This window comes from Paroedura picta, chromosome 8 (assembly GCF_049243985.1).
Source record: "Paroedura picta isolate Pp20150507F chromosome 8, Ppicta_v3.0, whole genome shotgun sequence".
Classification (NCBI taxonomy): Eukaryota; Metazoa; Chordata; class Lepidosauria; order Squamata; family Gekkonidae; genus Paroedura; species Paroedura picta.
In genome coordinates, this window is record NC_135376.1 from 41,106,160 (window position 1) to 41,132,966 (window position 26,807).

Genomic DNA, 26,807 nt, shown 5'->3' on the forward strand with positions numbered 1-26,807 from the left:
TCCAAAGCATTATTGCATCCCCCAAGCCTGGATGCTATACCACTTAACTCTAGAGGGTTCTGGGATACTCACTAATATCTGTCAAGGACTTATTTTTTAGTAAATAATCCAACAGGAGTTAGGTAAATATCAGTTCCACTGAAATCAATGGATTCAAAGAACATAGTTAAATAGCTCCAGCGGTTTGTCCCTCATATAGATCACAACATGACAATTAGGTAGGACTGATTAGATTTCAAAAGTAGCACAGGAGTTTTTATTTTCTTCAACAGTCCCAAACAAATGGAAGACTGGATCCTGCTGTTATTAAGCTACCCAGCTACTTGTAATTTGCACTTGTGAATGCACAGCAGATACATTTGGATGTGTAAAAAATATTCATATGATCTCCTCTCCTCTCCTATATACTTTCAGGGGGCAGCATGTTGTCCTGAATCTTCTGAACTGCAGATTCATCTTACTAAGCACCACTGAGCCCCACAACATCCAAAAGAGATTTTATTGTCTGAGGGCTGTAGCAATACATGGTTCTGTCTGTACAAAGGACACAGGAGACTGGAGTTAATTAAATACAATCATAAAGAACAACAGCCTGGGTGGTGGGTAAGGGAGTCAAAAGCCTCAGACGACATGTTACTATTAGCTGAACCAACAATTTGAAGACACACTTAAAAAAAAAAACATCCAACGTTATTTTAAAAAGGTAGCCATCTTCAGAGAGTCTCTAGGTGCACTTCTTTCAGAAGGATTCCAAAAGGATCCGGTGTGACATCACAAAGGCATTTTGTTGCCTTCAATGCTGATCTTTACAGCATGGGACGTTCTGCTTTTTTTCCGGATGTCTGTGAACTTGCGCATCTGTTTGTCCAGTCGACTGACCCCTTTCTTAGAGCTGGCCTGGAACTTGAAATAAAAATTAAGATTAGCTTTAGGAAAAGACCACACCACCACTTTTTTAAAAAAAGGGTGCAAAGCATGCGTGCTTAATTCTTCTAGAGGCTTAAAACCCTGAGAATAATCTCATCAGCATAATTCCAGATGAATACTGAAAAAGATGCATTGCTCACAGGAGTTACATAATTGCAAACTTTTCTGTTTTAAAAAAATTGAGCATTTTATTCACCACATGCTGGAAGTCTACCACCAGTGCTATAAAGCACACATTTGATAATGGAAGGCAACGAGGACTGCCACAGCACTTCTCATTAAATATCAGTTAACTGAACAATTCCACACAGCAACCGATCCTAAAACATCAGCTTAGCAGGCAAGGAGGGAAAGTACACAAACTCTGCTGATGTACAAGATCTGGGCCTCATTCAGCCAATGATGGTTTGCTCAAGCAGCAAGCAATAGACTTGCATAGCACTACTAACAGAGCAATATACTGTTTTCTCATGTACCCAGGGCAAAAAGGGGGCACGCACCGATTCATGAACCTGCCTTATACCAAGCTAGGTCACTGGCCCATCTAGCTTTGTACTGTTTATCCCAACTGGCAGTGACTCCACTAAGTCTCAAATATAGATAATCACAGCCCTGTAACCCAATATCTTTTCCCACTGGAGATGCAGGTGACTGAACCTGGTACCTTCCGTATGCAAAGAATACTTTTTTTATCACTGAGCTACAGCTCTTCTCTAACAGCTGTATTGCTTTCACCTGCTGCCCTTCTGAGTGCTCCAACACAGACATCGCAATAATGAAAACATTAAGAAAGCCACCCAATAGCACAGGCTGCAACTGTAGGCTAGACTTCATACATTTCAATTAACGAATGGCTAATTATCTAACAGCCAAGTAGGGGGTGGTGGTATTCAAACATTTCCATGGCAACATATTTACAAAGTGAATTCAGCTCCATGCAGTTCAAAGAAAGGCCTGAAATAATAAAAATACCTCTAAGCATGTGCAGCATTTATTTCCCTCACTACCAAGTAATACTTACAAAGGCTGAGATTAAAGAGAAATCTACCATGTCTAGATGAGCCTCTTGTGGCGCAGGGTGGTAAGGCAGGCAACATGCTGTCTGAAGCTGTCTGCCCATGAGGCTGGGAGTTCAATCCCTGCAGTCGGATCAAGGTTGACTCAGCCTTCCATACTTCCGAGGTCGGTAAAATGAGTACCCAGCTTGCTGGGGGGTAAACGGTAATGACTGGGGAAGGCACTGGCAAACCACCCCGTATTGAGTCTGCCATGAAAACGCTGGAGGGCATCACCCCAAGGGTCACAGGGGATACCTTTAGCTTTACCTTTACCATGTCTAGAATATGTGACCTCCAGGCCCAGCACCTTTTATTGTAGAAATCAGGCACTGATTAAAGGGAAATTTGTATCATAATTAACTGGAGAAGGAACACAACCTTCTCACTTTAAAGTGATTGCACTGATATCCTTATAGTCTAAATTATTATTAGTTATACTACTTAATGGCTCATTTAAGTACATGGCATGTTTTACAATTCTTATCTCGGGTATCTTCCCAAACCAGTCACACTCAGAGCATGTCTGGCCCAAATCCTTACAATGAATTTTGCAGCTGAGTAGAGATTCCAAAATGGGTTTTTCCATTTCTAAGATCAAGGTTACAACACAATGACTCTCATATTCAAAATGAGCATTTCTTATTCATAATCCAAACTAGCTGACGCGAGGCACTGCTGTAAAGGCTCATTTCCCCCCAAATCAGCCTTCTATAATGATTAAATAATTAGTAAATGGGTCTTACAAACATTACCAACATTTTGTTCTTGGGAAATGTTTCTATAACTTACCCTTTACTTTTCTTAAGAGATTTATTAATTTACATTCTTTGAACCCTGAGCAAATCTAACACTTATGTGTATCATATACTTGGGCCACAACTTAAAAGAGGTCCTTGAAACAAAAGATTAGTACATAATACTTGTTACATTTGCACCTACCGTATTTGCCGGCGTATAAGACGACTGGGCGTATAAGACGACCCCCCCAACATTTCCACTCAAAATACAGTACTATGGGCCACTATGGGCAGCTATGTCTATCCCAACTGAAGTGCACCCGGCGTATAGGACGACCCCCCCACTTGGAGGCATGTTTTTCAGGGGGGAAAAGTAGTCTTATACACCAGCAAATTGTTATCCAAAAAACTCAGTCAAACTATAATTTTACATCTCTGTGAAGTAGGTTAGTCTGAAAGATACCTGAATTTCCCAAATTCAGCAAATGTCATAGCAAAATACAAATCCAAATTTTTACCTGCTAGACCCTAAAATCGGGCAACTTTAACATTCCCTTGGTGAACCCTCCTTCCTGCCCAATGTTTTAACAGTGTTTTTTTTTAAATTTAATGATGCATTTTTCTTGGTTTTAATGGTTTTTAAGATATGGTTTTATTTTTAATTTGTTAGCTTTCTCAATGGCCCTTATGAGGGCAAAAAGATGGGGGTAACATTTTTTCAAAGTATAAATAAAGAAAAATAATGCTTGAGCATAAATGGAGGGTAATACTAGAATCTGAGTAGGGCCTCCTACACATGCAGTCTCTCATCACAAAATAGTAAATCAAGCCTAGTCATTGCTCAGAACATTTGCTGAACTAGTCAGCTGCTATAAGGAGCCTGTTTAGATCAATATATTGTTTATTGATATAGCACTGTGTTTAAACTACGTTCAAAATATTCTTATCTTCATGCATATGATTTAGGTGCACTAATTTCTTTTCCCTGTTTTTTGGACAGTTAGTAGTCATGCTGCTTTGTCTGAATGTGCACAGCCAGCAACTAAAGCACATGCACTGGCCACACTTCCTTTGAGGATACCTCTCAAACCTGAGGCAAGCAGAATTACATGGCTATAAGGGCATCCTGTTGCCTTCAATGCTGAATTTGACAGCCCGATGCATTTTGCCAAGTCGTTTCTGTTCCGCAAACCGCCTCTTGTGCTTTTCCAACCGAGTAATACCTTTCTTAATAGTTCCAGGCTAGAAACAACATCTCATTTAATTAAAGGAAGGACAACTGATCAGAACAAAAAACTGTAAACCATTTGATGACAGCTCCTTCATTGGGCCTTGGATTCGAACCAACAATCAAGAACTTTTGGATATGAATAGATTGCATCTAATGCTATAACACTGTGCTGATTTACGGAGAGGTAAGGAGGACTCAGGGACTTCATAAACTTCAGGCTACTAGGAATGGGAGCAATAAAAAAGAAAATCTGGAAAAGGGAAAAGAGTTGCATCCGGACAGCTCATCCCCTGCCTTTGGGTTCCAGAGTCACCCAAAATCAGAGCAGTAGCGTAGATATGATGTTCCCTTTGACTACCTTTGCTACCTTTGACAACAGGAACTACTGGCTGAATTTTCAGACCAGGCAGGATAGTGGCCTTGTAAGGCAAATGGATAGAAACACTGATATGATGCCTGAAAACAAAGTAGTAGTGAGGAGAAGCTGAATTGATACTGAAATCTGGAATATTTTACTACAACTGATCTACACTCTGTTATGCAGAACAAATTTCTTGTCCACTTACCCTGGAAGTTTCCATTTCCACGTTCCACTTTGGTCGGACGACATAATCTTTGTTGGAGGGCATCGGAACTCTTGCACGAGCACAAAATCCTGGATCACCAGGCCTAAGAGCTCTAAGGAAACAGGACAAGGATGTTGCTAAGTAGCACACAGTTGCTCAACCTTTAATCATCTCTCTTAGATTACCTTCCTAGACACCCTCCAAAACACAAAACAAAAATATGCAAATCAGTTCTTGAAGGAAGGGGGAGGGATATACTTACTTCTCCTCTCCTGTCAACACCTTCTCCAAGTCCCTGCGGGGTGTTTGACCACCAGAGCTGTAAAGGAAGAAGGAAAAGATTTTTAATTACTGGACAATAATAATTTCCAAAATTGCAAAGCATTTAGTAGGTATGCACAAAAGTTTCTTTTAGGAGAACTAATGTGCCTCACATTGAAAGAGACAGAACATAGAGATGCTACACATGTTAGAAGAAGAAAAGGATACAATACAGAAAAACAGGTCTGTGAAAATGTCAAGGACACTTATGAAAATCATGATTCACCACCAAACACAATGAAAATGTCAAAGTACTCCTGGGAATGATGCTGGAGAGTGGAGGTGAATGGTAACTGGCTTAGGCTACAGGGGGAAAAACAACAAGTGTTGAAAATTCTGCACACACACAAACCTGCTCAACCGCCTTCGCTGTGGCATCTGTTCCAGATCCCTCTGTTCTCTTTCTTCTCTTGTCATTCCTTTGTAGTTTGAGGTTAGGCCAAAAATAGGCCGAGACCACTCATCTGTTTTTTTGCGTTAAATTCAAACAAAAATCAGTGAATTTCAAGCACTAGAATAGCACATCTACCCTGCAACTATGTGGAGTTCCTACTGCCCAATAAGTCACCATCCTCAGGTATCTGCCTGCCTTGCTTAATATTTCAGATAGAGTCAAAGCTCACTCCCAAAGGTCCTCCCAAGCAATTTTTATTACTTATATCTCAACGGCATTTTTATCAGACGTTTAAACACTCCAGCAAACATCATTTCCCCATCAGTCCTCCCACTCTCTAAGCCAGGGGTAGTCAAACTGCGGCCCTCCAGATGTCCATGGACTACAATTCCCTGCCAGCCCCTGCCAGCGAAAGCTGGCAGAGGCTCCAGGGAATTGTAGTCCATGGACATCTGGAGGGCCGCAGTTTGACTACCCCTGCTCTAAGCCATCAAGCCTCTTCCATCTCCAAAGAAGCAATCTGGGGGGTGGGGGGAACAGGTAAGGAAAGCTCCCAAGTACTTTTGTGTCTGTTGCAAGAACCCCAGCTTTCCTTTCCTTTCTAAATGTTTCTAAGTCATCATGGGTGCGTGGCAGCATTTAAATATGCCCATGCACCCTATTTGCAGTATAGTGGCCATCACCTTCATGAAAATATATGCATTAACAAACGAAAGGAAAGCAATTTCCATGAGCCAACTTCCCTCTGCCATTCACTACCCACATATTATATTATCTAACATAAAGAAGTGCAACTTGTCCTTCTGAAGTATGTGCACCTTCAGCATATGCCATACAGGAGGTTACAGATTCTTGCATCACATATTTTCTTCCCAGCAAGAGTAAACACCGATGTCAGTGGCAACAGCTCAAGAGGGACCCGGGAGCAGCAATGCACCATGTGACAGCTGAGATTTACTTACTAATTAGTTTCCCTGCCATGTCCTTGTTGGGCCGTGATTCCTTCGGGTGTTTGTAGAGATACATCACTGCTCGCCCAATCCCACTGTGCTTTAAGGTCTCTTGGCTCACACTAGGCAGCTGGTGGATGGGGGGAACAAGACACACACTTAGGAAACCATCACCTGCTAGGCCCCAAGTGGGGGTTTTGCATTTTCTCCAGCCTTCTTAAGCCTGTGGGTAACTTTGGAATTCTGACAGAGGGTGGTGGGTGAGGCTGCGACATGGCTGCCTGAGGAGGTGGCACCAACTTAAAGCACAGTTCTGCAAGAGGCACAGCCAGCCACAAAGTATCAGGAGTAAAGTCATACATAATGCTAACAGTAACCCTTTTAAAACATGATTTAAATATATTTTCTTGTCTACACTCAGGATACTTTCAGTCATGCAACGAATGTCCTTGTGCGGTGATGGCTGCTCCTGCCAAAGGAACTTTATACAGGTTGAGCAACAGATGCATAGATGACCAATGGCCAATCAGAAGCCCTGCTGGGGAAAAGCCTCCCTCTGGCCCTGCCCACTTTCTAAAAACCCTTGGTGGGCGCCAGGAAGGCTATTGGGCAGGTGCCATGGCACTTATGGGTGCTGCATGGATATCTCCTGTTCTAGAAGAAACAAAGGTTTGAAATGGGAGAGAAACAAGAGGACGGTGGTCTTAGCAGCAAATATAGCCAGGCAGCAGTACAGTTTGTCCAAGGAAGCTGCAGAATCTTAACTGCATAGATGGATATCTACTGGAAGTCTAAATGCCCATGCTGGGGTTAGGACTCTTTGTGTTCCCCTCCATTTTGGCTTTAGAAAAAAGTTCCATTTCTATACCCCAAGAGTGTCTGCATCTCACATATTCAACTGTACCGAACAGATGGAGACTAAAGAGATTCAACCATTTACAATTCTCTGGTGCACATACATACTAACTTCTCATCTGTGCTGTCAGAAGCCTAACATTAATGGCATACATGCATTGGCTCCAACAGCTACATATAAGATTTTCACCTCTTGCAGAATCTTCAGGAGTTCCTCTCGAATTTTCAGTGCTGGAAGACTCCGGTCTGGCAGGGGAGAAAGCCACTCTTTGATAGCAGACATCACACCACTGTCAATGAAAGTTTCCTTCAGGTCCTGTCTGGAAAATCAGAATAAAAACTATTAGCAACTCCAATCAGAACAAGAGGAAGAGGAATCCTTCCAACAACACCCCACCCATACGATCGTTGCACTCTTATTCCCAAGCAAAGCCAGGGTGAACTGCCCATATGTAAAAGTGAATTGCGGGCTGGGGAGCATCTTGCATGGGCTTAAGTTACCACCATGCATACCCTAAAGGTGAACATTCATTTGCCTTTCTGGTTCCAGCCCAATACTGCACTGCATTGGGTCTCCTGACCTTTAAAAACATTATTATTTATATATTTATTGGATTTGTATACCACCCTCCCAAGCGGCTCAGAGGGACAGTGATATAGGAGAAAACAGAAGGTCTGGGTAGCCCTGGTACATACACACACCTCTGTATCCAAGCCATTTCCCCATTGCATGCTTTATTTATTGCTGGAAAGCCATGGCTTCCATCCTTCCTTGCATATGTATGAATATACGAGCATGTAGGTAAGGTGGCTGGCTCCAAACTAGACACAGCAGAAATGCCACTGAAATGTTTTGCTAAATATATAGACACCGGTTTATTTTTTCATTTTCTTTTCTTTATTTATTGAGTCAGTTGATTTATAGACTGCCCCTCACTGCGATGTCTTGGGAAATCCCTTTGGAATTCCTCCAAATTCATCTTCAATTTAACTTTAGGTGAAATTCAGTAGCAGTCATGTCGTTTCAAACAAAACTGAATTTAATAAAAATATTTAAAAGTTCCAATTGATGGGGAAAAAATTACAATATTTAAAACTTTATTTACAGTGCTTATGGTCTGACTTTCTCAAGGCAAATAATACCATTACAACATACATTTTAGCAAGGAAATGTTAAGTCCATGAAACAATGTTTAATTTAGGAGTAAAGCAAACATACTTAAGAGTAAGCCGAACTGGAGGATTGTGCACTGTTTAGCACATCACACCAAGCCTCTCCCTCTCCAAACTACATTGGAAAATTAGCCCAAGTTCTACGTACTTTTTCAGATGCATAACTACAGTTGGAAGCAGAGTTAACTTTTTAAGCGCTGGTTTCTTCTGTATGTTCAACTGCCTGTCCTCCTGTGGGAAGTTTATGATTTAATTAGAACAGCCGGAAAGCCATCAGAACACTCAATCATGCCCCCCTCCCACACACACACACACACTTTCAGAAGACATGCAAGGCAACCGGAATAATAACCCCCAGGTCACAGAACAAGTTGAAAAATAGGAACCAAGCGGCCACTACATTTCTGTTAATTTCACTGGCACTGTAGCCAGCAATGGCAGAGTCTCTTATGATATCCTGGCACAGGGACACCAGTACATTCTTAAGAGATTTTTCTGCTTTTATTTAGCAATCTTGAACATAATATGATTACTTTGGTTACAGACCAGACACAGGCTGCATTCAGAAGCCACAAAACAGCAAGCCCTGGTTTGTGATTGAGAAACAATCACAGGCTCCCAGCCCCACTCCTGTGCAGCTGGAAAACAGACCTCCTCATGGTTCACAACTAACTCCAGTTTCTTGTGATGTCCAAATTGGGCAAAAATGACACACTGTGGTTTCTTTCTTGCCTACGAACAGACAGTTTAATCCTGCTGCTTTCCTACCCCCACTTGCCTACCAATCAGCCGCTTCCATTGCTCCCACCTCCTGGCCTACCGTATGGATCATTGTGGACTGAATGATGGAGGCTTTGCTAGTTGGCTCATGTGCTGCCTGTGTGCCCCCATTCCTACTCCATGGAATGCAAGCAGTTTGAGAAGGGAAAAGAGTGATGTGCTGCTGTGGCTTTCCCCCACTCAAGACTCAAGAATCTCTGTTAATTAACTAGCAGACAGGAACTTAACCGTACAGAGAGTGTACAGGTTTCTTCAGCTCCACTTGCTGAGGGCTACACATGCCAACTTAATTGCTCAAGGTAACCTGGTGGTGAAAAAAATCCCTTTGAGTGAACTGAAGGAGCACAGGTTTTGGACACGAGCAACACACCTCTGCCGCTTCATTCATCTTGACGATCATAGCACTGACGACGTCATCAGCATCGCTAATAAAAGTCCCTCCATCACGGTTGCGCCGGCGCTTGCCACTCATGCTCTTTTTCCGCTGCAGCATCATATCGAAATCTGACATGAAGTCCAGACTGAAATGCAGAAGGAGGTTTTCATGACGTCAGCCTGGAAATCGAGCCCATTTTGCAGTCCTAGGAAACGTTGCCGTCAGGATATAAATCTGAGCACCATCTGAACTGATCTACACCATGACAAATACGGCCACGTTGTCAGCTTGCAGGTGCTATAATTTTTGGTAAGCTGCCATTCTAAGAAGAGAACTGCACTTGATATCTAAAGAGAAAAAATAGGCCAGTAGCCTTGAGAAATTACTGTATGACCTGCTTTGTCAACACTGGCTTGTGTGTCAAGGAACAGAGGGGATTTTAGACATCCCATATCTGGTCATGGAAATTTGTGGCAAACTGAAATCAAAGACCTTACAAGCCAAACTGGAATGCTCTTTAATGAACAAAAATTAAATAATCTGTGGGCCAAAGGGAAAATAAGAACACAAGTGGAACCCAAGACACAGTGTCTGAGTTGGAGGAGACTGGTTTTAATGTTTCTCTTAGGGTTGAATTGATTTCTTGCGTTATGAGTATACTGTATGCTTTTGATGATTGGTAGCTAATTTTAGCACATCAGGGAAAGTGGGGATAAACATTGTACACAAATGAGTAAAATATTCTCCCTGGTTATATCCCTTGCACTCATTGACTAACAAAGATCCCTATACTTACAGGTATTTATGTTTCCCCAGGCTTAGAAGATTACACTGACTTCACTTAATTACAGCAGTCCACTGCTGACAAAATAAATAACATCAAAAATATACTACGGGTTTGCTCTTTAAACCAGCATAGCTCTCCCTAATTTCTCATCACTGGGCAGCCTATTTTCTGAAGGAATAGGAATTTCTGTTGTAGCAACCACAGTGAAGACTCACTGTTTTCCTCGTTTGATATTGTCATCGGAGTCTGAATCATCTGCTGTTTCTTTCCGTTCTCCTTTCTCTTCTTCCAAATCCTCTTGGTTGAAGCCCTTGGATTAAAAATAACAAGTCAATGGATAGCCCTGGCAGCAACAGACACTTCATGCAGGCCTTGAGTCTAGGCCATCAGTTTCCAGCCTATAAAGGGATATCTAGAGAGCATCTCCCACACAGTGAAACTGACTGCATTTAGAAACTTCCACTATAAACCCAGTTGAAGTATTATACAAATTCAGAAAAATGGGACAAACAAAAGCAATCTCCCTCTCTCTCATACACACACAGAGGAAAGAAGAGAAAAAATATTCACAACAAACTTACTGTGAACTCTTCCTCTTCTTCATCTCCAGACTCTCCAAATATATCCGCAATGAGGTTTCTGTGGAAAATTATATGACTTATTTTCTTCGTTTCCAAAAAGGTGTTATTTCAACATTACACAGAAAAGTATCACACACTTAGGTTTCTAACTGAGCTGTAAGCCTAAGATTGGGATACCAGCAATTTCTGGTATCCATCTGGGAGCACATCTAGGACATTCACTTGTACCTTTCTTAAATGAGAGGCACTTACTCTTGCTCATTTCCTGACTCGCTGTCACTCCCGAAGAGGTCTTTCTCTTCCTTCTTCTTCCCAGCATCATCGCCCTTGTCATCATCTTCCTGCTCCTCGCTATCTGATGCTACGGGTTTCTTTTGCTTCTCGTATTTCTCCGATGCAGCATCACTATCTGATTCTTCACCATCAGAGATCAGGCGCCCCTTTTTCACAGCTGCAGATTAACCAATGAACCAGTAAGGAACCCAGCAGTCAATGTGACTTGGGTAGAATACCCTTCAATTAACATTGCAAAGAGAAGGAATAGAAATCATGAAACAAACTAATCAAATGACTTCTTACTCAACTGAACCGTGCAGAAGAAAGTAATTTGTGTACCCAGTCTCACATCAAATTATGACAGATTTCTAATTCAAAAATATTCCTCGCTAAATATTCTCCAAACAAGACTGTCACACCAAAAATGACAAGACCCTTAGAACAGTAAGAAATGGTAGCAATTATGCAGTACATTAACTCAAGTGTGACCTGGGTACATGGAATAGTGCAACGTTTTTACCTAGTGACCAAAGGCTGCTTAATGAACAATGAATTTCTAACATTTTATTTTGGATCCAGTCACCAATAATAGTTTTAGACTCGTGCAGTTTGGAGAAGTCAAACATCTTCAACATTAAAGGCAAAATACAGTTTTTTGGATAAAGCTTAAAGCACACATGATTACGTATGAAAATGTCCAAGGGAACTTACGCATTGTAAGTTGGTGGTTTGCACTGAATATATCAAGTTTATCTCCCTCCTATTCCTCTCATTTACTGAGTTCAGCCAAGGCAAAGTACTACACTCACTGCCTATTTACTTTTGCTCAACCGTGAAAAAAGTATATATGAAACTGAACACATAAATGTCACAGTGCTAGAGCTGTGGATCAAGCTCATTCAAAGTTAGGCTGGCTACAGATGTGGTAGAACCTGCCACTGATCCCTATACTTTCTTCCTCCCCTAAAGTAAAGGCAGCTGATCCCATCAGGAAAAGGGGTACAATATATAGGTTTGATCTTTCTGTAATACTCTCAGAACTTCCCTACTGAAGCAGCTAAAAAGGACTACTGATGCCTTCACTCTAGTTTAGTGGTGGCAAACCTATGGCATGTGTGCCAGAGGCAGTAAGAGCCCTCTCTGTGGGCATGTGTGCCATCACCCCAGCACATGAGTCAGTCTGCATGAGTTCTGGCTTCCCATTGCCCAGAGGTTGCGGAGGACTCTTCCCACATGTTCCCTGGCCCAGGAAGAAGTTGGCTGGTTTAGGTCACTCAGCTGGGCTGGTGTCTGTAAGCACAGGTGGGAGCAGGAAGCCTGAAATGGAGCCCAGGGAGAGCAGAGCTGGGCCAGACCCCCACCAGAGATGCCACACAGTGTTGCCCGCAGGCATGCTCATTCTCGCCAGCTCCCCTCAACGGAGCAAAGGTGAAGAACAAGGGGAGGGAAGGTGAAGATGCAGGGGGAAAAGGGAGGGGGAGAAACAAAACCTAAAAATAAACCTCCCAACAACAAAGGGGTCTGTTACTGTGTTTTTCTTTTAGGACAAAAGACGTTAATGTGTGAGTTGTTTTTTCTAAACTAAAACCAGAGTATTCAGGTTAAATTGCCGTGTTGGCACTTTGCAATAAATAAGTGGGTTTTGGGTTGCGGTTTGGACACTTGGTCCCTAAAAGGTTCGCCATCACTGCTCTAATTGACCAAGCATTACCTACCTCTGACACTTTAGGATGAATCTCTCTACATCACAGTTTCTCATACTAAAACACTGAGTTCTAAAAGAGGGTCAGCCCACATCTGCACCACCACCGCTTGAAGAAGCAACTAATGATCTTCAGGTGCAAATGAACCATTCCAGAACAAATACCATAAGAACAATTATTGTGCATTTCAATCAGCTCATTTCACACACTCCACTGCAACCTGTTCGTAAAGTGGTGAATAAACAATCTACAAGCACTAGGCCAAAATCTGCATCTCCTTACGTGTTTTCTCCTCATCTTCACTATCAGAGAGTACAGCAGTTTTCCTCTTTGCCGATTTTTCCTCCTCTCCCCCTTCTTCCTCATCACTGTCCGCTATCTTCCGTTTTTTAGGGCCCTCTTCTTCCTCGCTATCAGAGCCATGAGCTCTCTTGCCTGGTTGATCAGTGTCTGAAAGGTGAGCACCATTCTCGGTTTCCTCCTCTTTCTTATTCTCTATGTCATTGTCAGCCAACTCTGTTCTTTGCTTGCTTCCGTGGTGATCTTCGGTTTCAGAGTCACTGGGCTGAGCCTTTGGCTCTTCGGTTTCAGAGTCGCTGGCAAGAGGTTTTGGCACCACCTCATTCTCTGAATCACTGTTGTGAATTTTTGGGTGGTCTTCATTCTCTGAGTCACTAGTTGGGTGTTTTGGGGGCTCCTCGTTTTCTAGGTCACTGGTGTGCTCTTTGTGTGAGCTCTCATTTTCAGAGTCGCTGGCCATGAGCTTCTGAGGTTCCTCATTTTCAGAATCACTGTAATGGCCCTTGGGAGGCTCATCATGCTCAGAATCACTGCCTTGAGCATTTAGAGCATCCTCGTTCTCAGAGTCACTGGCATGGTGAACGGGGTGATCCTCATTCTCAGAATCAGTGTCTTTAGCTGTATGAGCCCCTTCATTTTCTGAGTCACTGGCATTGTGATTTGGGACATCCTCATTTTCTGAATCACTCTGTTTTTGCCTTGGAGTATCTTCATTTTCAGAGTCTGTCACAGGATGTCCTCTGGTTTGTCTATCATCTTCTTCATCACTGAGTTCATTCTGGGAAGGGAAAAAGAAACGTTCCAGGCAATGCACAAAAAGATATGCTGTATGAAGAATTATAGTTGGAACTACTGCATAAAGAAAAAGAAGAATTAGCTTCTTGGTCTCTCAAATATTGCCTTCTGTACATCATTCAATCAGGTGGGTCAAAACAATAAAAGCAAACTTTCTGCATAGGATGTTGGCAGACTGTTATTCTTCCAGCTTATGTGTTAGAATAGATAACATACTAACATCCAGTATATGCAACAAGGAATACCTGTAACGTCAACTGGGGCACAAGAATGCACTGAATAAAGATTATAGTTCCAGGGTTTCCTTATGCTGGTTGCATATTTATTGTACACATACACCACACTCATAACACAGAGGATTTTTCATTCAACAAAACAAACTTTAAAAACCACCATTTCTAAATTCCCAGTAATGCCTTTCATCCTTTACATATGATGACTTCTTCTTGATGATCTACCTCTGAATGTTGTCCTATGCTTTCATTCTCTGATCCAGAGTGCTGTTCATTTCCATTTTCCTCCATGTCTGATCCTGAATCACGCTCATCCTGCACTGGAGTGGCTCCACCATCATCTGCAACAATTTTTTTTTAAATTAACCTTAAAATATCTTTCAGTACATAGAAACAGCTAGATATTTTGATTGCCAAGACAGCTGAAGCTCCTAGCTAAGACATCCACATTCAGAATTAGAGAAATATAAGTGGGAATCCGCAAGGACTTGTAGTGGGCACCTCATTTTCCACCACTATTTCCTCTTTTTGGCAACCCTCACAGTCTTTCCCCCTTTCTAACCTCATCAACCTACATTTATCTCCCCCCCTCCAAGCTTTTCTTTCTTTTCTTGCTCTGGAAAAAGGCCAGCAAAGTTGTCCAATGCCTACCAGCACCAACTCACCAGAGAGGGAGCTGTTTTAGCCTCCAAGTCTTCCCTGTAACTTTACTTTTCAGAAACCACAGCTTAGAAGACTGGGCTGTATAGCTGTGGTTGCCTAGCAACTCCCAAAATGGCCCTGAGACCTCAGAATGTAATCTCAGTGGAAATTCTTTTCTTAAGCTACAGGTATTGTTATGGTTCTTTTGGGGAGTTTTAGTTTTCCAATACTATTTGTTTTAGATTTCAGATTTTCTGCAAATCTAGGATTTCCTTCAGGATTTGAGGGGCATCTTCCCTATCTGTATCAGGCTCCATTTTGCAGATTTTGTTCTTTTACCTGATTGGAATTACAATTATTCAGACTCACCAAATATGAAATTTAATATCAATGAAACCAATAACTAGACACAGTTATCTGAAAAATGGATATTTGCACACCTACAACACCTATGTTATTTTTTTTTTGGAATTAAAACTTCAGTAAAATAAAACAATGTCAGCTGTAAGGACCACACACTTTTTATGGACAAACGATAGCTTTCATAATAGAATTGCACTTCAGTAGACTGTAATCATGTAACTGTTTTATACAAAATATATATAAGCTTTAACATTCTCTACAAACTAGCAGAAATACAATGCCATAAATGTGGTGTTGGTATTACTATAAAACCAAAGTATCTCCAAACATTTCAACAGCATCTGTTATACTTGTCAGAAAGTTGCAATGCGATCCTAAATAGAGGTACATCCTTCTAAGTCCATTAACTTCAATGGACTGAGAAGGATGTAACTCTGCTTAGGATGACAGTATCAGTGTGCACTCAACAGAAAGAAACTTTGTTTGAAGTGAGATGCACACATACCTTTAAAATCCATAGGGGCAAGGTCTCAATCCTTTCTTTGTCACTACTTCTGAGGAGACATGAATTAAATTTTATATGCAAATATGCCATTCACACTTGAGGAAGTTTGCATGCTTTTAAAACTTGGATATCTATAACCAACAACAATATGTCAAGAGGAAGTAGGTACCCCTCCACGGTGCTTGGATTCAGATCCAGTTGAAGGCCCTCTGCCTCCTACTTCTGCCATTGTTGAGGCCATCACAGACGGAGGGGAGGCAGCAGTCAGATACCCCTCCATCATGCTTGAAGCCAGTTCAGCTAAGAACACTTTCCCAAGGAATATTGTTCATTGAGCTCTATAATTTATACTACATTTTTATTCCTTTGGATCTCTTCGGGAGTTAATTACTGGCAGAAGGACAGGGTAAATATATAAAAGAATGTAAATAAAAATGTTGGAATTAGTTCTTCATGCTGCTGTAAAGCAAAGAAAAAGTGTTGATGCAAATGGAAGACAGGAAGGAAATTTTACAAAGTCCAGATGAGTGGATCCAACCACAAATAAGTAAATTAGACACATGTATCTGGGGCTGGCAGGCACGGATGTTAAGTACAGCATTCAGTTGCTCCAGGGTTAACGAAGACAGGGCTCATGTTTACTCAACCCCACTCTCTATACCATCTAACAAAAGTTATTAAGCACAAGTTAAACCACTGAGCTACCAGTACTAGAAGGTGATGGTGGTAACCTTATTACTGCTGCGCTTTATTATTAAGCTTTGCTCCTTCCCAAGATGAACAGGGAACAGCATGCCAGACTATGAGCATCTGGGCTTAACTGAGCTTCACTGTCTTGCACAGGCCTAACTAGGCCTACTCAGAAACCATGAATATGAAGGTCTAAGCTTGGTGGCCGTGGAAACTGCTACCAAGAGGCAACCAACTTATGCTGACCCCATAGGAGTGTTAAGGCATGTACAGAGGCAGTTTTCCATCGCTGGCCTTTATGTAGCAAGGCAAGACTCCCTTAGTGGTCTCCCACATTTCTGAGATCCGGTAAAACTGGGCTGACCATTCATGTCACAGGTAGCAAATGGAAGGGATCTGATGGGAGTTAGTGGTTCCTTTCGCTGAGACTCTAGAGCCTCGGAGTCTGTACATTATGGTATGTACATTATGGCCAATCTGAACTTGTCCAAACGGCTGGTGACATACTAGATGCGGGCAACTAAAGAACCCACATTTATGTCACCTTAACTTGAAGACTGTCGGGATGAAAGCACCGCAGAGATTCTGTTCCCTAGCCCAGGGGTGGCCAAACTGGGGCTCTCCAGAGGCCCATGGGCCACGGGCTCATGGGAATTGTGGTCCATGGGCCTCTGGAGAGCCCCAGTTTGGCCCCCCCTGCCCTAGCCGATGAAGCTAACCCACCAAAGTCTGCAACACCCCCTTCCCCAGAAGAGCAAATGAAGCTAAGGTCGCCTTTCCGTCCCGCTCTCCTCCTGGCAGCCAGGCTACCCCGTCCTTCCCTCGGGCGCGGCCCACCCCGTGCCCTCCCGCAGCCCCTCTCCGCGTGTCATGCTGGCGGGGCCCGCCAATCGCGCTCCCAACCGCTCCGCTTGTACCTGATGGTTCCTCGCCGTAATACTCCGTGTCCATAGCCCCGCCTCCCACTGCCGATCGGAGGGGGCGGGGCTCGGATTTTCGCAGCGGGAACCGGACAGGAAAGAGCTGGGATAGGAACGAAATCAACTTCCAGGTTCTACACCGGAAGCAACAATACCCACTGCATTCCCATGGGCCCCCGCTCTACGACAAGGCACTTCCGCAAAGCGGAAATGACGCCAACCGCGAGCTCAGAGTCCCTTGCGCATGCGCAGTGCCATTACGCCCTTCTCTCTGGGGTGGGAACACGATGCCCGGGCAACCTCACGCGGATCCAGGAGCGCCACACGGGCGGAGTCTTCCGCTGAGAGATAAGGGCTGAGTCGACGCCGCTCTTCACCTACCGAGAAACATGGCTTTCGATTGTTTACCGGAAGTTCTGACTCCGCCACTCTAGCTCTCCCAGCCAATGTGGGAGATGGATGGACATGTCAAACGTTCGCGTGACTTGAGAACCAATAGAATGGATGAAATGTTCTCGCGAGAGTTGAGACTATATCTCGCGTGGCCTGATTTGGAAGGCCCGCAGGCTCTTTCCGTGGGAGTTTTATCTAGCTTTTGTTAGGCGGGAACTGGGACCGCGCGGTCTGTACTGTCGGAGGTGTCTAGTACAAGAGAGCCTGCCACGCAGTGCTATCGGATTTGCGGGGCTCAGAGCTTGTTGTATTTTATTCTTAATTTATATTATTTATGTAGCACAATAAAATCAAAGTCCAGTAGCACCTTTAAGACCAACAAAGATTTATTCAAGGCGTGAGCTTTCGAGAGCAAGCGCTTTTCGTCAGACTAAGAACTGACCATCATAACAGTAGAAATATATAAGCAAAAAGTTGATCTTGTAACATTAGTAAACTCTGTCACAACATCCAAGCACAGCCACATGATAACTCTCTGCCAAACCAGCCAATCAAACCTCAAAGCTATGTCTTTTTATGAACTACAAAAATTATTATTTATGTAGAATATATATAGTATCTCTCCAGAAAACTGCCTGATGCAGCTCACAAAATAAGAAATTACCTAAAATCCAGCATTAAGACTCAATCCAACATAAAAAAATGAAGGTTCATGTGGGTAGTCGTGTTGATCTGAAGCAGCACAACAAAACAAAATCAGTCCAGTGGCACTTTTAAGACCAGCAAAGATTTATTCAAGGCATGAGCTTTCGAGTGCAAGCACTTTTCCTCGCGCCTTGAATAAATTTGTGTTGGTCTTAAAGGTGCCACTGGACTCTAATAAAAAAATCAGTAATGTTTAAAACTCAATCGTTTAATTAAAAGCCTGGGTGAAGATAAATGTTTTGGCCTGATAGTGCTGGCAAGCCTTGAGTAGAAGGGAATTACACATGCAAGGAACCACTTAGGGGCATAGAAAACAGAGTTTACTAAACAATGTGGGAAGAGAACCCCAAGATATTTAGGGCTTTAAAAGTAAAAAGAAGCACTTTGAACTGAGTCTGGAAGGTTTAGAGCTGCCAGCTTTGGCTTCAGAAATATTTTGAGAGTTTGTGGGCTGGAGGAGAGGGAAGGGTTAGGTGAATTCCCAGGTAGGCTTAAAAAGGCTGTGGTCCACCCCTGGAAAAAAAAAATTATAAGACCCAGTTAACAGCCCTATTTTGCATCTAGCGAAAGGTGAAAGGTGCATCTGGCTCCTGCCTGGTGAAATGAGCTTCTGATAGTTATCAGGGCCCTGCAGGAGCATGTTAAGTTTCACAGGGCCTATAAGACGAAGCCCTTCTCCTATGGTTGAAGCCATCCAGGACTAGAGGATAGATCAGTGTAAAATGCCAGGCCTCCCCCCCCCTTGGTCCCCCCACCTTGGTCTCCCCCACGCATTTCCCCTTGCAAATTGCTCCTGGTAACATTGTTTAGCTGTAACATTTTATTGTAAATGGATTTTATCTGTTTTATTGTTTATGAATTGGTTGTGAACCGCCCCAACAGGGGCAGCATAGAAATTTCTAAATGAACACATAACTAAAAATAAAACCTGAATCTGAGTCCAATGGTACCTTTAAGACCCAACTAAGTTTTATTCAAGGTGTGAGCTTTTGTGGAAAAACAAATTGTGGATAACAAAATAATAATAAATTAGTACTGCTGTTGTCCTTGCTCAATTGTATAAATGCTAATGATATTATTTGCTTGCTTCTTTAATTTGTGATAGCTGGTTCCAGCCTGTAAAGAATAGTCAGTGTTTAATACTTAGTTGGCTGCATCCCAAAGTGAAGGATGGATGACACTTAGGTCCTAATGAGATTGCACAGCAAGGAAGAATGACCTACCTGGGAACAACTAAGCAAGAAGCTTCACTTCATTGATGCCTGTATGCATTGGTCTAATGCGATGCACCTTAGAATAATCCTGATTTTGTTAATTTCACTGTGTCCTCAATAAACTGGAAGGATTAAATCTAGCTAAGGTTAACATGCTGAAGAAAATTGGGGGAATAACCTCATCTGTTAGTAAGTATTTTGTTTTTTCCTTTTGGCCTTATCCTTTTCAAGTTTAACTGCAGCCTTCAGTGACTTAGCCGTACAAAGCTGCTTAAGGCTGTTAACGAAATTGCAGAAGGCAAACGGTGCACACTGTGCACACTGTTAAACTACTATTTAGCTATGGATATACCAGGGAATATAAAAGCCATAGACTACTGTCTAAGTAGTTCAGATTAATGTTTATTTTATGTGTACAACATACAAATAACAATAGTACAACATACAAGAAGTTCAGATTAATGTTTATTTAATATGTACAGCATACAAGTAACAATACTACTCTGTTTTGTTTTGTTTTAAAGCAGACCAGTGCAAAAGCGAGGTGCTAGTTAAATCCTTTGATCTGAGTGGCAGATTCAATTAAGAAACTGCTGCGTTACACTGTCAATGTATGCTCTTCTAGGTGGGTTTTCGTTCTACACGGATAGCATAATTAATGTCATCTAGCATTATACAGATCAAGGTCCACATTACTGATGAATTTGTTTATCCTATAGATTGCCCATGTCATATTTTTGCTCTCTTTTGCCTCCCAATACACCTTCTAATATGTTTGTGTGCCAAATGATCTACTTAACTGCTCACTGAACCCATCTATGTGTAGACAATCATGGTGCTGTTATTCTGTTATTTCTGCACAAGGTTAGGGTTATTTGTACATTGGTGTTGCTGGAGAATTACAGTTTACACCCAGGTTATCCCCTGGAGAAAATGGATGCTTTGGAGACTGGACTATATGGTATTGTACCCACACCCCTGAGACCCCTGTCCTCCCCAGGAGTTTCCCAACCTGGATCAGGCAAACCTACCCCCCCCCCATCCCTGCTAGTGGCTAGGGTGGACCTGATAAATTATAACCCTAGTTAGACACATTCATCATGCACCATGAAGCTAGTAATTAACCTCACCTAACGACGCCAGCTGAGAAATGGAATATATTCTGAACTGGGGCCAAAGTCCTATAATAAATAACTGTGAATGGAGCTTCAGTCATTTCCTCCTTCCTCTTGGAACAGGGGACAGAGGTCTTCACCGGTTCCACCACTGGCTTTCTGCACTGCTCCCTCTTTTCTTTTTAAGCTATTTCTGTGAAAGAGGAAAGTGGAAGCCAGATATCACAACCATTCTTCTGTACAGGTAATATGTTCTCTCTGTTGCTTCCCTTTGGTCTGGTGGATTTTTAAATAATTTATTAGAGAAATGAATTCATTTGGGATGAGGACAAATTATGACAAAACCATCTGAACAATTTACAGGTTGTTCCTTGTCAGACTGGCCCTTTTTTTCTCTTATATATATATACTTAATAATTCATATATTTCTTAATGCTAATTGGTAATAAGTGAATCCAGTCAATAACATTTGTTTGAAAAAGCCAGACTGAACACAGTGGGACTAACGTCTTAATAAATATGGATAAGATCAGATGGAAGCCTCCGCTCCTGCATCAGAAATGTACAAGAGTTAAATCAAGAGAACTGCAAGCAAAAATACTGTTTTTTTGTAGACATTTTCTCAATATTTGAAGCTGTGCTATAGAGCACCATAACTGCCATGTCTAAAAGATTATCTTATCCTTTGACTACTTGTTGAGAAGTCTGCCATGGGGCTTTTAAGGTGTCTGTTGCCGCACTGTGATATAAGAAAAATATTACTACATACCGAAGAGCCTTATGTTGAAATCTGTCCAGCATTTAATACAATCGAAATGATGAACTGTTTTTAATTCAGGTTTGGGCCGATTGTGTAGTTATACTGTATTATTTCTGTTATTAAAAATGGAGTCTACATGAGATCAACATCATATTGTACCTGTTTTTCTTTAATCCTATGATTCAGTTTAAGCATTTATTTGAATCATAGGAGCCAAAACTATATCTGGTGCCTAAAAGGTGGAGTGGAGCCTCACAGAATACTATTAATTCTATTAGATAAAGTTAGCACATACATGTATATTAAACATTATATGTGATAATCTGTTCAAAATACAATCTATTCAAAGTTTACATTTTATAGTATTTGTCTCAGTATCACCAATTCGCACATCATACCACCTACCTTCCTGTCTTCTAAATAAAGAATTTATATCTGTCCTGTCTCTTAACTCTGTAACTTATTTATTGGATTTTTCCCCGTTATAATGAAAATTATTATTTTTTGCTTTGATTATGTTTGTTTCTTTTAGAACACAGATTAATGTGTCACCCTGAAGCAGGATGGTGATCCTCAGAAAAGTGAGTCCAGTTGTTGGCCTTGATATGAAATGCATTTAGGCAGTGGTACAGTAAGGCCTGAACTAGTTATGCAGTCTCCTGTATTTTCTCTGATTTTTAAAAAAGAAATTCAACATTTGCCCACCCAAGGTGACCCAAATTCCATACCCAGATGAATCTGTGGCTACACTGGCCTGGGGGAAATTCTCCTCTTAACCCTAAAGTGGTGACAGGCATTTTGGCATGCAAGAAAGGGCCACAAGAGCCAAGCACTGACACAACCCTTCCTGCCCACCCACTGACAATCTGCCTAAGTTTACAGAATCAGTATTTCAGTCAGATGGTTATCTAGCCTCTGCTTAGAACTTCCAAAGAAGGAGAACCACCCACCTAATGAGGAAGTTTGTTCTGTGATTATTGTGGCTCCTATATTCTTTCCTTTTTTATTTGACGGTAATTTAAGTAAAACCCCCTTGGGGTTACCATAAGTTGGCTGTGACTTGATGGCACTTTACACACACTAGATGAATAAATACCGAAGATCAATCCTCTTTAAATCAGTAACTGTCAAGCGCTGACAAAACTCACAAACAAAACTTCTATAAGAAGAAAGCTTTCATTGGAAGCAGATCAGTTCACTATAACATTTGAAGTCAAGTCTGTTCGATACAAGAACAATAAGCACTTTTCAATACTTTTCTCCCGCTCAAAACTTGAGCGTTCCCAAGGGAGGGGGGAAGCCCCTCACCCAGGGGCCATCCCAGGCTTCCTGCCAAGGTGTTAAAGTTAGCGCGGCCTTGGTCAGGCCGGCGCCTCAGGCTAGCTGATAAGACGTTTACAGGAACCAGGCAACATTGTTTCACAGCGGGGAGAATTTGCAGTGTGAAAATGCAAGGATCAAAGAAGGGGGGGAATCAAAGGAAAACTACAGGCATTTGGTTACATGGGAACGGTTCAGCAAAGACACAGCATTCAAGATGGAGTCAGACAGGTTCACTGAACAATAATCATGGCAGAGAGCAGGGACTGATCCTGACAGTAACAAAGTTTCCTACAACTTGATCAAGTAATTGCAGGCAGCCCACCTAATAACACTTAAGGAAATGGCATATGCCCATAAGAATATTTCATATTTATTTACTAATTAAAATATTTGTACTCAAGGGAGATTACAAATCACAATGAAAAGCATTGCAAGTAAAATGTACAAAATACTTTCCCTCTCAGCAAAAGATACCTGCAGTCATCTCTGAAAGCCCTGAAAATTTCTCAAGACAGCGCCCCCTAGCTTCTTCATGAAGCCAGTATCACAAAGCAGAAACCATTTTATTATTTTATTATTTATTTATAAATAATATTTCTAAGCAAACTATGGTAGAAAAGGCTCAGGCTCTGGTTGATGCTTGATGGGCTGTCCTAAGAAGGGGGATGGCCTGAGGTTTGTGGTCTGAGGTTTGTGTGTGTGGGAGAGTCCTTAGGTAAGTGGGACTGAGGCTGAGAATTTGATTGCTACGCTTTTCTCTTCAGGGCGATCACATATGGATGGAATCCCCTTCAAGCGGTGAACACAATGTGCCCATTGGGGCAGTTGTGAAGGTTTCTGAATCCGGACGGTTTTTAATAGAGGATGATGAAGGCAAGGTAGGGTATGCAAAATTTAATTCAGTAGATCAAGACATGTTATATACTAGTAGAGATGGATCTCAATACCATCCCCTATTCCAATGGTCTTGGATTTGGAGCTCTGGAAATGGTTCTGCTCTGAACAAGATATGTGTTGTATGATGTAGTGGATCATCCAAAACTCCATTATATGATTGCCCACTATTTGAAGTAGTGTTTACATGCACACGGGAAAGCACTGTGATCAATAATCCCGCATCTAATATTGCTTAAGAATGTATTTTCTTACTGAATGGGCTGAGATAATATGTAAAATCCAAGTTGATTTGTTAAAAGTAGTTATGTTTAAGGAACACTGGATCATGGCTCGGAACAGCAGTGCTATGCGACCAATGCATCCCACCTCTGTCCAAGGAGTTGAAGACATGATACGCCTTGGAGACCTCAATGAAGCTGGCATTGTGCACAACCTCCTTATTCGCTATAAGGAGCACAAAATCTATGTAAGGACATTATAATTTATTGTTCAAATGCTTATGCTTTGTCTGATCACAAGGACTTCTAGACTGACAGAGCCCTGATCCTTTCCCAGGCCCCCTCCCTGGCGGTGAGCCGAGCAGCCGGACTGACTGCGTACTTACGGCGGTCGGTTCAGCTTCTGGGCAGAGCTCTGGCTTGTGCTGGTGAGGGCTTCCAATTGGCCCCTCACCTGGACCGGCCCCGCCCACTCTCCACCCAATTAGCCTGTTATGTTTATACAGCAATAGCTGTATAAAGATTTTCAGTAAAATGACAATTTCTTCATTTTATTTTCTATTTATTTTCATTTTCATTTTATTTTATTTATTCTATTTATTTTCATTTTATTATCTATGTATCATAATTATTTTGTTTCTCTAGATTTTAAGTCATTTTAAAGGATTGAAAAAATATATAATTTGATTAAATAAGAATTTTTCCAAGTCAGTATACCAACAAGTTATTTGAATACATTTTCAAAAAACTATATATGTCAAAAGACGTTTTCTTCTCTTTGTATTTACGCAAGAAATTCAGTTTACGACTTTGGTCTATTAAATTCAGTGGGATTTTTATAATAATGTTTAATAAACTGCACATCAATTTTTTTACCTTCGTTCTGGAGATGACATAATTCTCGAATAAAATGTAAACCTGGTTTCCTATTATGTAAAAGAAATTAAGCAAACAGCATTATACTTTGTGTGAATATGTTCAGTACTGACTCTTATTCATTCATTACTGCTTCTTAAGGCAGAGTTATATTCGGTTCCTCTTATAGTTTCAGCTGTTTGTTTTTCCTTTTGTTAGAATTCATATCAACAGTGTCTTCACATTTTAGACCTATACAGGCTCTATCTTGGTAGCAGTGAATCCATACCAAGAGTTGCCGTTGTATACCATGGAACAAATCACACTCTACTGTAACAAAAGGATTGGGGAACTGCCTCCTCATGTATTTGCCATTGCTGACAACTGTTATTTCAACATGAAGAGAAATAAGAGAGATCAGTGCTGTGTCATCAGGTAATAGGCAAGGAGTGACAGAAGTCTGATGCTGTGCTAAAGAGAAAATATTTAAATAGCCTGGGGGAGGCAACAAATAAAACTGAGACCAAGAACTGTTTCTTATGATACCTTCATCTACAGCAATTCCCCTCATTAGAGGGGATGTGTATAAAGCAGGCATTCTCAACCAGAGGTTTGTGAAACCCTGGGGTTTTTTGATGGCCCCAGAAGGGTTTCCAAATGGGTGGGAGTTAATTATATTTTATATTTTTAAAATTTGTTAAACATTTATTGGGTGATATGATCATATATAGTCATGTTGACCTCCCCCCCTCCCCAAATGGCCAATGATGGGCCTAGGAGGGATGGGAAGGGAAGAGGCTCCAGGTGGGCAAGTACACAGCTGTTTCCTAAACACATTCTGCACAATCACACCACTTCTGGGGTTTTTTAAAGGCTGAAGAATGTTTCAGGGGTTTGTCAATCTAGGCTGGAATTGTCAATTGTTCATATTAAGAGCAGTTTACCAAAATATGAGATAAAATCAGGGCAGCTGGAGCCACACAGACAAGTTCTTGCATGGGATGGGATGTAATTAAACTTTCCCTCCACAACCTTTGAGGGGAATCTGTGCAAGGAAAAATGCTTTTCTTTGGAATGGGTCGTCAAGTGAATGGAAAGCAGACCCAGGGCTGAATGGGCATAAGTTCTTGATGCTCCTGATCTAGTGTTCTCTGCTTAATAATCCGGAAGATACATTTTCCTCTAAAGCTAAGAGAATCAAAATCAGTATCTATATGAGCTAGTTTTTGTTCAATAGCCCCAAATCACCGAAATTTAAAAGCATCGCTTTTTAGACAAGTAAAAAGATATTCAGTTCGCACTCCAAAATAGAGTCTGACCTAAAATTTAAAGGTAGCGATCCAGGTCCTTGTCTCCACATTGATTTGGCCAAATTATGCACAAGTGGCTTGATAGGAGACACAATTGGGGACACCCACAATTTGCCTATAGAATGCAGACTGAACACCCTCAACAAATTTATTGTTGAATCCCATAGGGGGCAGCCGAATAGGAGCTGGAACATCACTTTAGTGCTATGCAGTCTAAAATGGCTCTGAGGCGCTGTCACTTGCCCTTTTGAAATGTACATGTGCTGCTATCAACTACATGTAAGACTCCCTTGCCTAGTAATCCCCTCCTTAGAGTACAAGTCATTTTATGTAACTGAGTAGCTTTGGTAACTAAACGCTTTAGGGGGAAATAAGTGAATTTAACTCATTCTTACCTAGAAGCCATTTAAGGAAATGGCCTGTCACCTTGCTTAAGCCTTGGCTTCTCAATTTCTGATCCTGGGCATTTCCTCAGACATAGAATCATTTTCCCCCTAAGAACAAGGAAAATAGACATCACCTCTTATTCTGGTTGGTCAAAAGAACCAATTATTGGTTTGTTTTCAAATTTTTAATTTTATTACAGTGGGGAATCTGGTGCTGGGAAGACTGAAAGCACAAAGCTTATACTGCAGTTCTTGGCTTCTGTCAGTGGTCAGCATTCTTGGATTGAACAGCAGATTCTAGAGGCCAATCCTATTTTAGAAGGTAGGCTTACACATACATGTGGATATTTGCTGTGGTGGGAGTAAGAAAGCAGATGTAGTGTATTGTTGTTGTTAGGTGCGAAGTCGTGTCCGACCCATTGCAACTCCATGGACAATGATCCTCCAGGCCTTCCTGTCCTCTACCAT

General features: G+C 41.7%; 2 protein-coding genes across 9 annotated transcripts in view; one reads left to right on the forward strand and one right to left on the reverse strand.

The window, feature by feature from the left end:
* Nucleotides 1–481: 481 nt before the first annotated feature.
* On the reverse strand, nt 482–17,627 carry IWS1 (interacts with SUPT6H, CTD assembly factor 1). 7 transcript variants are annotated; one of them, XM_077349324.1, is made up of 16 exons: nt 17,161–17,521; nt 15,723–16,012; nt 15,554–15,602; nt 14,269–14,384; nt 12,998–13,793; nt 10,989–11,187; nt 10,737–10,794; nt 10,371–10,465; nt 9,363–9,513; nt 8,361–8,443; nt 7,230–7,359; nt 6,197–6,314; nt 5,193–5,304; nt 4,782–4,838; nt 4,520–4,631; nt 482–903 (listed from the first exon to the last, which is right to left on the reverse strand). In XM_077349324.1, exons 3-16 carry the CDS (start codon nt 15,564–15,566, stop codon nt 772–774), a joined length of 2,172 nt encoding a protein of 723 aa, XP_077205439.1. In that variant the 5' UTR covers nt 15,567–15,602; nt 15,723–16,012; nt 17,161–17,521; the 3' UTR covers nt 482–771. The 7 variants fall into 7 exon arrangements, with proteins under 7 accessions (XP_077205439.1, XP_077205438.1, XP_077205440.1 ...); XM_077349323.1 differs by lacking the exons at nt 15,723–16,012; nt 17,161–17,521 and adding an exon at nt 17,545–17,627; XM_077349325.1 differs by lacking the exons at nt 15,723–16,012; nt 17,161–17,521 and adding an exon at nt 17,545–17,621 and having other exon boundaries at nt 15,554–15,599.
* A 2,742-nt stretch (nt 17,628–20,369) lies between these two features.
* Nucleotides 20,370–26,807, forward strand: part of MYO7B (myosin VIIB) — a 67,030-nt gene continuing 60,592 nt past the window's right edge. Inside the window, exons 1-6 of one of the 2 annotated variants that reach the window (XM_077349329.1) lie at nt 20,370–20,834; nt 21,883–21,931; nt 23,438–23,551; nt 23,884–24,036; nt 24,894–25,078; nt 26,540–26,661. In XM_077349329.1, coding sequence (XP_077205444.1) covers nt 21,914–21,931; nt 23,438–23,551; nt 23,884–24,036; nt 24,894–25,078; nt 26,540–26,661 — 592 coding nt within the window. In that variant the 5' untranslated portion in view covers nt 20,370–20,834; nt 21,883–21,913. The remainder of the gene's footprint in view (nt 20,835–21,882; nt 21,932–23,437; nt 23,552–23,883; nt 24,037–24,893; nt 25,079–26,539; nt 26,662–26,807) is intronic. The other variant, XM_077349330.1, reaches the window with a different exon arrangement.

What these genes read in the sequence shown, in the direction of transcription:
- IWS1 (XM_077349318.1), bottom strand. Translation starts at nt 17,194, where the DNA reads ATGGACACGGAGTATTACGGCGAGGAACCATCAG. An exon ending in TGAAGATGAGGAGAAAACAC is followed by an intron (nt 11,188 to 12,997) that starts GTAAGGAGATGC and finishes GTTAATCTGCAG; the next exon opens with CTGTGAAAAAGGGGCGCCTG. An exon ending in AGATGAATGAAGCGGCAGAG is followed by an intron (nt 8,444 to 9,362) that starts GTGTGTTGCTCG and finishes AACTTCCCACAG; the next exon opens with GAGGACAGGCAGTTGAACAT.